This window comes from Doryrhamphus excisus, chromosome 22 (genome assembly GCF_030265055.1).
Source record: "Doryrhamphus excisus isolate RoL2022-K1 chromosome 22, RoL_Dexc_1.0, whole genome shotgun sequence".
Taxonomy (NCBI): domain Eukaryota; kingdom Metazoa; phylum Chordata; class Actinopteri; order Syngnathiformes; family Syngnathidae; genus Doryrhamphus; species Doryrhamphus excisus.
Genome location: NC_080487.1, coordinates 11,693,949 through 11,703,787, shown reverse-complemented (window position 1 = coordinate 11,703,787; position 9,839 = coordinate 11,693,949). Strand labels below are relative to the sequence as shown.

The 9,839-nt window shown below is 41.8% G+C and overlaps 1 protein-coding gene across 2 annotated transcripts; it reads left to right on the top strand.

Moving 5' to 3' along the window:
* Positions 1-342: 342 nt before the first annotated feature.
* Positions 343-8,966, top strand: becn1 (beclin 1, autophagy related). 2 transcript variants are annotated; one of them, XM_058061763.1, is made up of 12 exons: positions 343-583; positions 767-899; positions 979-1,043; positions 1,112-1,170; positions 1,232-1,325; positions 1,398-1,534; positions 3,177-3,371; positions 3,453-3,599; positions 5,040-5,189; positions 5,301-5,361; positions 5,421-5,563; positions 7,265-8,966. In XM_058061763.1, the coding sequence occupies exons 2-12, from the start codon at positions 770-772 to the stop codon at positions 7,431-7,433; spliced, it is 1,350 nt and encodes a 449-aa protein (XP_057917746.1). In that variant the 5' UTR covers positions 343-583; positions 767-769; the 3' UTR covers positions 7,434-8,966. The 2 variants fall into 2 exon arrangements, with proteins under 2 accessions (XP_057917746.1, XP_057917747.1); XM_058061764.1 differs by having other exon boundaries at positions 358-583; positions 1,235-1,325.
* Positions 8,967-9,839: the final 873 nt, after the last annotated feature.

The following is a 9,839-nucleotide window of genomic DNA, read 5'->3' as shown; positions in this document are numbered from 1 at the left end:
AACTGCATAGTTAGGGCACCTGGCATTTCTGATAAAGTCAATCAATATTTATTTTAAAATTAAATATTTCCATCACTTAAATTTAGCTGTCATCTATTCTCCAGTTGTAATATAATAAAATAATATACAAATAAAATATAATAAAATAATTTAATCATAAAATTTAAAAAAATCCCAACGAAGAAGAGGACGGAATCGCCAATACGGAAGTACACAGGAAGTCCGTAAAAACTACATTGCCCACTGGGCATTTCGACAAGCATATTTGTATTACCAATAAAATCTTGTTCCAATTATTATGCCCCACAATGTTTATTCTACCCTAATATTTGGAAACAAATAAATATTCCCTGTTATTATTGCGTTAACCAGTAGAGGGCGATATTGCACAGTTTTGTTCAAACGAGAAAGAAGACGTAAACATCAATACGGAAGTAGAACGGAGGTGCGACACTCGCACTATTTGTTATTTTTCTTGTGATGATGTTACTTTTGAGAGATATTTTTCATTTTCAAAAGTGACATCGGCAGAATTATTATGCAGTAACTGTCACAAGATTAGATTTTGGACGCTTTTCTGAAGGTAACTTGCACATCAAAAATGACTTTGCTTTTTAAGTAGCATTTAGCAGCTAGCTGAGTAAAATGAGTTTAACAAATGAAATACACAAACACGCACATTGACGTGTGAGAATTCTGATCAATCTACATATATGTAATGTGTACGGAATCTGATTTATGGGGACATTTTTTGTTTAATTGGTAGCGAATGATGGAGGCTTCCAAGACGTCGAGCACAACGATGCAGGTTAGCTTCGTGTGTCAACGCTGCTGCCAGCCTCTCAAACTGGACACTTCATTCAATGTGTTGGATCGGGTCACCATCCATGAACTTATAGGTATGCCTTTAACATACATGTAAACATTCATTAAATATGTAACATTTAACACGTTATGTGTGTGCATGTTCCCAATCAGCTCCTTTGGTGACTGTCACTCCTAGCAAACACACTAGCAGCAGTGAAGGGGACACAACAACAGAGGTCAAAACATCTCCTTAAAATACATTTTATACAGCTGAAAAAAATTGATTGTATTATCTGGATTGCAGGAGACCTTTGTAGAAAACAAACAAGATGGAGTGTCAAGGAAATACATCCCTCCTGCACGGTGAGCACAAATAATACTAATATAATAACGGAAGATTTACTACAGCTTTGCTTTTTCTCAGCAGGATGATGTCCACCGAGAGCGCCAACAGCTTCACACTGATAGGCGACGCTTGCGACGGAGGCACTATGGAAAATTTAAGCCGTAGACTAAAAGTAGGGAATGTTTACTCGTCAAAATACAGTAGGGATTCGGAAAGAAAGTGTTGATTATTGTGTCCTTCGTAGGTGACAAGCGACCTCTTTGACATCATGTCCGGTCAAACGGATGTCGACCACCCGTTGTGTGAGGAATGTACCGACACGCTGTTGGACCACTTGGACACACAGCTCAACATCACAGAGAATGAATGTCAGAATTACAAGTGAGCTCAATACAGTTAAACGCTCCGTTTCAGAGAGTTTTTTCTAACACCGACTGTTTGTGATGTCACAGTGAGTTGGGTTTCCTTATATGGGTATGCGCTGTAGGCCGGATACCCTCGAGGACTGCTCTTTACGGTTGTTAGCTATGGCTCCCGGGGAATGTTTCCACGAGGCAAGCTCAGGCAGAAGTGGTTGGAGTTGGTGATTCCCAGCAAGAGAAAAATTTGTCCGTTTTTGTGAACATGAACATGCATTAATGTTGGGCATCAAACACGGACCCACGTTACCGCTCTTTGTCAGGGGTCTCCAGGCATTAGCTCATGAGCTACCAGTAGATTCGAACCCCTTTTCAACTAGCTCTCCAAAGGCTTTAGTCATTTATTATCAACTCCCATACCCACAAAATTAGAAAGTGGGTTTCGGCAGTAGTCCAGAAGTACTTGGGAGTGTGGTTGGAATAGATTGAAACAGGGTGTAGTGTCTTCGGCGAATATGACCGACAGTCTATTCGTCAAGTGGGCTTCGGCAGTAGTCCGGAAGTACTTGGGAGTGTGGTTGGAATAGATTAAAACAGTGACCGACAGTCTATTCGTCAAGTGGGCTTCGGCAGTAGTCCGGAAGTACTTGGGAGTGTGGGTGGAATAGATTAAAACAGGGTGTAGGGTCTTCGGCGAATATGACCGACAGTCTCATTTGTCAAGTGGGCTTCGGCAGTCGTCCAGAAGTACTTTGGAGTGTGGGTGGAATAGATTAAAACAGGGTGTAGGGTCTTCGGCGAATATGACCGACAGTCTATTCGTCAGGTGGGCTTCGGCAGTAGTCCAGAAGTACTTCGGAGTGTGGGTGGAATAGATTAAAACAGTGTATAGGGTCTTCAGCGAATATGACCGACAGTTTATTTGTCAAGTGGGCTTCGGCAGTAGTCCAGAAGTACTTGGGAGTGTGGGTGGAATAGATAAAACAGGGTGTAGGGTCTTCGGCGAATATGACCGACAGTCTATTCGTCAAGTGGGCTTCGGCAGTAGTCCGGAAGTACTTGGGAGTGTGGTTGGAATAGATTAAAACAGGGTGTAGGGTCTTCGGCGAATACGACCGACAGTTTATTTGTCAAATGGGCTTCGGCAGTAGTCCAGAAGTACTTGGGAATGTGGTTGGAATAGATTGAAACAGGGTGTAGGGTCTTCGGCGAATATGACCGACATTCTATTCGTCAAGTGGGCTTCGGCAGTAGTCCAGAAGTACTTGAGAGTGTGGTTGGAATAGATTAAAACAGTGACCGACAGTCTATTCGTCAAGTGGGCTTCGGCAGTAGTCCAGAAGTACTTGGGAGTGATGGTGGAATAGATTAAAACAGGGTGTAGGGTCTTCGGCGAATATGACCGACAGTCTATTCGTCAGGTGGGCTTCGGCAGTAGTCCAGAAGTACTTCGGAGTGTGGGTGGAATAGATTAAAACAGGGTGTAGGGTCTTCGGCGAATATGACCGACAGTCTATTCGTCCCCCTCACTGTATTTATATGTTATTATTTAGTATTAATTTTTAATAATTAATTAACTAATTAATTTTAATAATTAATTAACCTAGCATGTTTTAATTATTTTGTATTAATTCATATTTAATTGTAATATGTGTCATCTTCAGGCAGTGTCTGGAGCTCCTGTCCCAGTTGCAGGTGGAGGACGAGAAGACGCTGCTAACGGAGCTTCAGCAGCTGAACGCAGAGGAGGCGTCCCTGGTTCAGGAGCTGGAGGCCGTGGAGGAGCAGAGAGCCTCGGTGGCCCAGGAGCTGGCCCAGAGCCGAATCCAGTCTCAGCAGCTGGAAACAGAAGAGCTGCAGTGAGTAGAAGATGTGTCACATGATCAAGAACTCAAAGGTGACTTTGTGTGTGTGTGTGTGTGGGGTGGTGGGGGGGTCAGGTACCAAAAGGAGTACAGCGAGTTTAAACGTCAACAACTGGAGCTGGATGACGAGCTGAAGAGCGTCGACAACCAGATGCGTTACTGCCAGATTCAACTGGATCGACTCAAGAAGACCAACGTCTTCAATGCCACCTTTCACATCTGGTAAGCCACACCCCCTTCCACTGAGGAAAGCCCACAAATTCAGTTGAAAACATTTTTTGCAGCAGATTCCTAAAAACAGCAGGACACTTAGATCTCTTTACAACCGCAGATCACTCCTGTCACATAAAGGATCTTTGATTAGCATTTTCTGCAGCAGATTCCTAAAAACAGCAGGACACTTAGAATGATCTCTTTACAACCGCAGAACAATCCTGTCATATAAAGGATCTTTGACTAGCATTTTTGTAGCAGATTCCTAAAAACAGCAGGACACTCCTGTCATATAAAGGATCTTTGACTAGCATTTTTGCAGCATATTCTTAAAAACAGCAGGACACTTAGATCTCTTTACAACCACAGAAAACTCTTGTCATATAAAGGATCTTTGACTAGCATTTTTGCAGCAGATTCCTAAAAACAGCAGGACACTCCTGTCATATAAAGGATCTTTGACTAGCATTTTTGCAGCAGATTCCTAAAAACAGCAGGACACTCCTGTCATATAAAGGATCTTTGACTAGCATTTTTGCAGCAGATTCCTAAAAACAGCAGGACACTTAGAATATCTCTGTACAACCGCAGAACACTTCTGTCATATAAAGGATCTTTGACTAGCATTTTTGCAGCAGATTCCTAAAAACAGCAACACACAAGAAGATCTCTTTACAACCGCAGGACACTCCTGTCACATAAAGGATCTTTGACTAGCAATTCTGCAGCAGATTCCTAAAAACAGCAGGACATTTAGAAGATGTCTTTACAACAGCAGAACACTCCTGTCATATAAAGGATCTTTGATTAGCATTTTTGCAGCAGATTCCTAAAAACAGCAGGACACTTAGATCTCTTTACAACCGCAGAACACTCCTGTCATATAAAGGATCTTTGATTAGCATTTTTGCAGCAGATTCCTAAAAACAGCAGGACACTTAGAATAATCTCTTTACAACAGAACACTCCTGTCATATAAAGGATCTTTGACTAGCATTTTTGCAGCAGATTCCCAAAAACAGCAGGACACTTAGATCTCTTTACAACCACAGATCACGTCTGTCAAATAAAGGATCTTTGACTAGCAATTTTGCAGCAGATTCTCCAAACAGTAGAATGCTCCTGTCAAATAAAGGATCTTTTGATGAAGGTTTTGCAGCCTATTCCTAAAAACAGCAGAGATCTTGTCACATGGAGGATGTTTGACTAGCATTTTTGCTACACATCCTTCAATACAGCAGCGTGCTGATCACTGTCTTTTGTAACAGATTCCTAAAAACAACAGGACGCTCTGTCATAAAAACAATCTTTGACTAGCAAAGAAGAAGTCCAGACAAGCCTGGTCTTTAGCTTTCTGCTAACATGTATCTAGAATAATGTATAATAATAATAATCATAATAATAATATAGCCTGTGCACCACATATATCACTTCCTCCTTCCTGTTCAGGCACAGCGGCCAATTCGGCACCATCAACAACTTCCGTCTGGGTCGACTTCCCAGCGTTCCCGTAGAGTGGAACGAAATAAACGCCGCCTGGGGACAAACGGTGCTGCTGCTGCACGCTCTGGCCAACAAGATGGGGCTGCGTTTCCAGAGGTGAGCCTTCCACACCATAAACATAAATAATACATGAATATCGCTCTGACAGTATCAATATACTCGTCATATATTGGAGGCGTAGTACGTGATATGATATCATCTCCACAGATATCGCCTGGTCCCGTATGGAAACCATTCATACCTGGAGTCCCTGACAGATAAATCAAAGGTAATCACCGGAATAAATTCTCCTTTCAGGCTCACCTTTTTGACTTTTTTTCCCTGCAGGAGCTTCCACTGTACTGTTCGGGCGGCCTGAGGTTCTTCTGGGACAATAAATTCGACCACGCCATGGTGGCGTTCCTGGATTGCGTGCAGCAGTTTAAAGAGGAAGTAGAAAAAGGCGACACCGGATTCTGTCTTCCATACAGGTTAGATCATCAGGGGTATTGCACGACAAACTAATGACTAATTAGCGCTTGTCAAAGATCCTCTATATGGTGTAAATACTTTGCCGTTTCTGAAAATCTGCTGCAATCACAGGGCACATATAGACAAACAACCATTCACACTCACATTCATACCTATGGACAATTTGGAGTCGCTAATTAACCTAGCATGTTTTTGGAATGTGGGAGGAAACCGGAGTACCCAGAGAAAACCCACACAAACTCCACACAGAGATGGTCGAGGGTGGAATTGAACTCGGGTCTCCTAGCTGTGTGGCCCGCGCGCTAAACGTTCATTCCAGCTATGGTTTTTATTCATTCATTTTCTCAAGGGTCACCTTGGGGGGTGCTGGAGCCTATCCCAGCTGTCTTCTTCAGGCGAGAGGCGTTGTCCACCCTGGACTGGTGGCCAGCCAATCACAGGGCACATATAGACAAACAACCATTCACACTCACATTCATACCTATGGACAATTTGGAGTCGCTAATTAACCTAGCATGTTTTTGGAATGTGGGAGGAAATCTGAGTACCCGCAGAAAACTGGGGAGAACATGCAAACTCCACAGAGATGCGGAATCAAACTCAGGTCTCCTAACTGCGTGTCCACGCGATACCCACTTGAGCGCCGTGCAGCCTCATATCAAACTACTCATTCTACCTCTTATCCTCACGGGGGTTGTGGTGGGTGCTGGCGGGGTACACCCTGGACTGGTGGCCAGCCAATCACAGGGCACATATAGACAAACAACCATTCACACTCACATTCATACCTATGGACAATTTGGAGTCGCTAATTAACCTAGCATGTTTTTGGAATGTGGGAGGAAACCGGAGTACCCGCAGAAAACTGGGGAGAACATGCAAACTCCACAGAGATGCGGAATCAAACTCAGGTCTCCTAACTGCATGTCCACGCGATACCCACTCGTACACCGTGCAGCCTCATATCAAACTACTAATTCATTAGTTTTCTACCTCTTATCCTCACGAGAGTTGTGGTGGGTGTTGGCGGGGTACACCCTGGACTGGTGGCCAGCCAGCCAATCACAGGGCACATATAGACAAACAACCATTCACACTCACATTCATACCTAATGATAATTTGGAGTCCCTAATTAACCTAGCATGTTTTTGGAATGGGGGATGAAACCAGTGAACCGATGAAACCCGGAGAAAACCCACAAAGTCCACACAGAGAGGCCCAGGGTGGAATTGAACTTGGGTCTCCTAGCTGTGAGGCCTGCATGCTACCCACTTTTCCGCCGTGCTAAACTTAAACATTCATTCATTTTCTACCGCTTATCCACACAAGGGTCGCGGGGGTGCTGGAGCCTATCCCAGCTGTCTACGGACTGGTGGCCAGCCAATCACAGGGCACATATAGACAAACAACCATTCACACTCACATTCATACCTATGGACAATTTGGAGTCGCTAATTAACCTAGCATGTTTTTGGAATGTGGGAGAAAACCCATGCAAACTCAACACAGAGATAGCAAAGGGTGGAATTGAACTCGTGTCTCCTTGCTGTGAGGCCTGTGTGCTACCCACTTTACCACCATGCAGCACCGAGTCAAATATCTTTAGCAAAAATATGAATGGCTCCCAAGTTCGCCTAAGTCTACTTTTACCGTTTACCGTATAAAACACAGATGTCTTGAGATGTTCTCCCTGTCTCAGGATGGACGTGGAGAAGGGCAAGATCGAGGACACGGGCGGCAGCGGCGGCTCCTACTCCATCAAGACTCAGTTCAACTCCGAGGAGCAGTGGACCAAAGCGTTAAAGTTCATGCTCACCAATCTGAAGTGGGGACTGGCCTGGGTCACCTCGCAGTTCTACAACAGATGAACGAAAGGCAGGAAGCACCAAAAGCACCATCTTGGATTTAGGATTCTCTGCATGTCGTATTGGAAGTCTCATTTCAAATGTATACATTTTATGTAGGACATTGGTTATTATGTATGTGTGCACTGAGAGTTTTACTTTTAATTTAATAAATATTCTTTGGAAAAAGGTAACTTTTAAAAAGGACAAAAATTATGTTTGTGTGGACGTAGCGTTAGCTTGTTGTATCTAGTTCAGGGGTGGGCAAACTTTTTGACTCGTGGGCCTATAACAAAATTTCCGGGGGGGGGCAGACTATATATTTTACACGTAACAGTCCACCTGGTATTATTGTATCTATAAAATTGTCATGCAATCTGCTATTATTATTTATTATTTTATATTTATATTTAAATATTTTTTTAAATAATAAAATATAATAATTAAAATAAAATTAAAATAATAATTATTATATTATTATGTAAAATCTGCTATTATTATTTATTATTTTATATTTATATTTAAATATTTTTTTCAATAATAAAATATAATAATTAAAATAAAATTAAAATAATAATTGTTATATTATTATGTAAAATATGCAAATATAACAATATTATTATATATAATTAATATAATAATTAGCATTAATATTCATTCATTCATTCTCTACCGCTTTTCCTCACGAGGGTCGCGGGGAGTGCTGGAGCCTATCCCAGCTGTCTTCGGGCGTAAGGCGGGGTACACCCTGGACTGGTCGCCAGCCAATCACAGGGCACATATAGACAAACAACCATTCACACTCACATTCATACCTATGGACAATTTGGAGTCGCTAATTAAACTAGCATGTTTTGGGAATGTGGGAGGAAACCGGAGTACCCGGAGAAAACATGCACGGGGAGAACATGCAAACTCCACACAGAGATGCCCGAGGGTGGGATTGAACCCTGGTCTCCTAGCTGTGAGGTCTGCGCGCTAACCCCTAGACCACCGTGCCGCCCCATTAGCATTAATATAATAAATATAATAATCATAATAGTTATAATAATACAATTATTATTTTACTTTTCATTATTATTATGTGCTTGTGTCTCTTTTTTCAGGAGCACTTTGTAAACAACAGACCATGTCAAACAACGAAATTGACAAAACCATCAAAAGGTTGGCTCAGGCCATGATGCCAGGTTGTATGTTGAGTTTAAATTAAATACTTTTGAAAGATTGGGCGGGCCGTATTCAAACACTTGGCAGTCCGGATGTGGCCCCCGGGCCGTAGTTTGCCCATCCCTGATCTAGATGATACTCGCAAGTGATTGCTTTTGTTGTATTTGAACAATTCTATATCATTTCATGCTTATTATTAAAAAAATGAAGCTATAATGAGTAGCATTAGATTGTGCATGTGTACTACCACTGGCACTCGTACCGCTGTTTGATGATTTACGACATACATTCAAACTCCCAGATTATGGAAGACTGAGATGACAACATGACGTTGTTCATTGTTCGATGTCTGTTACATGAACAAATACATTAAAAGTACTTCATTTTGAAGTATTATGTGTTGCTGTGACCAATCAATGTGTTTCCTTAGCGGTATGAGCCTGCCATTTGTTGAGTGGGTGCACTGTTAGAACCCCCCCACTCAATTTTGCACGACCAAAGCCCAGCAAAAGATCACAGTTCACTTACCACACTTTGTCACTTCAATACTCCATATACAGGGTCAGGGAAAATGATGTGACACACGTTAAATAAAAGTAAAATAAAGTAAAATAAAAAGTGTTATTTTCGAAAAGTACATATGACATTTTTTTCCCATAATAATTCCCCAATATAATAATATAATAAAATAATTTCCCAACATAATGGCATTATATGTACTTTTCGAACATAAAAAAATTTAGTTTTACTTTATTTGCCTTTTATTTAAGCTACAAATGTATCACATCATTTTCGCTGACCTTGTACAGCCAAATAAAGTCACCATAACAGAAGACAAACCTTATATTACCGTCTAAAACCCTCTCCATTTTTAGTTAGCAGCTGAAAAATACACTTTTTTTAATGTGTCATATATTTACAGGTTAAATAAAAGCAAAATAAAGTAAAATAAAAAGTGTTATTTTCAAAAAGTACATAAAATGCCAACTTCCAACTTCAAAAAAATCAACCGTGAGAACTCGCACCGCCAGAACTGATTTAATTTTTTAAAACATAATGGCGGGCGGCACGGTGGTCTAGGGGTTAGCGCACAGACCTCACAGCTAGGAGACCAGGGTTCAATTCCACCCTCGGGCATCTCTGTGTGGAGTTTGCTTGTTCTCCCCGTGCATGCGTGGGTTTTCTCCGGGTACTCCGGTTTCCTCCCACATTCCAAAAACATGCTAGGTTAATTAGCGACTCCAAATTGTCCATAGGTATGAA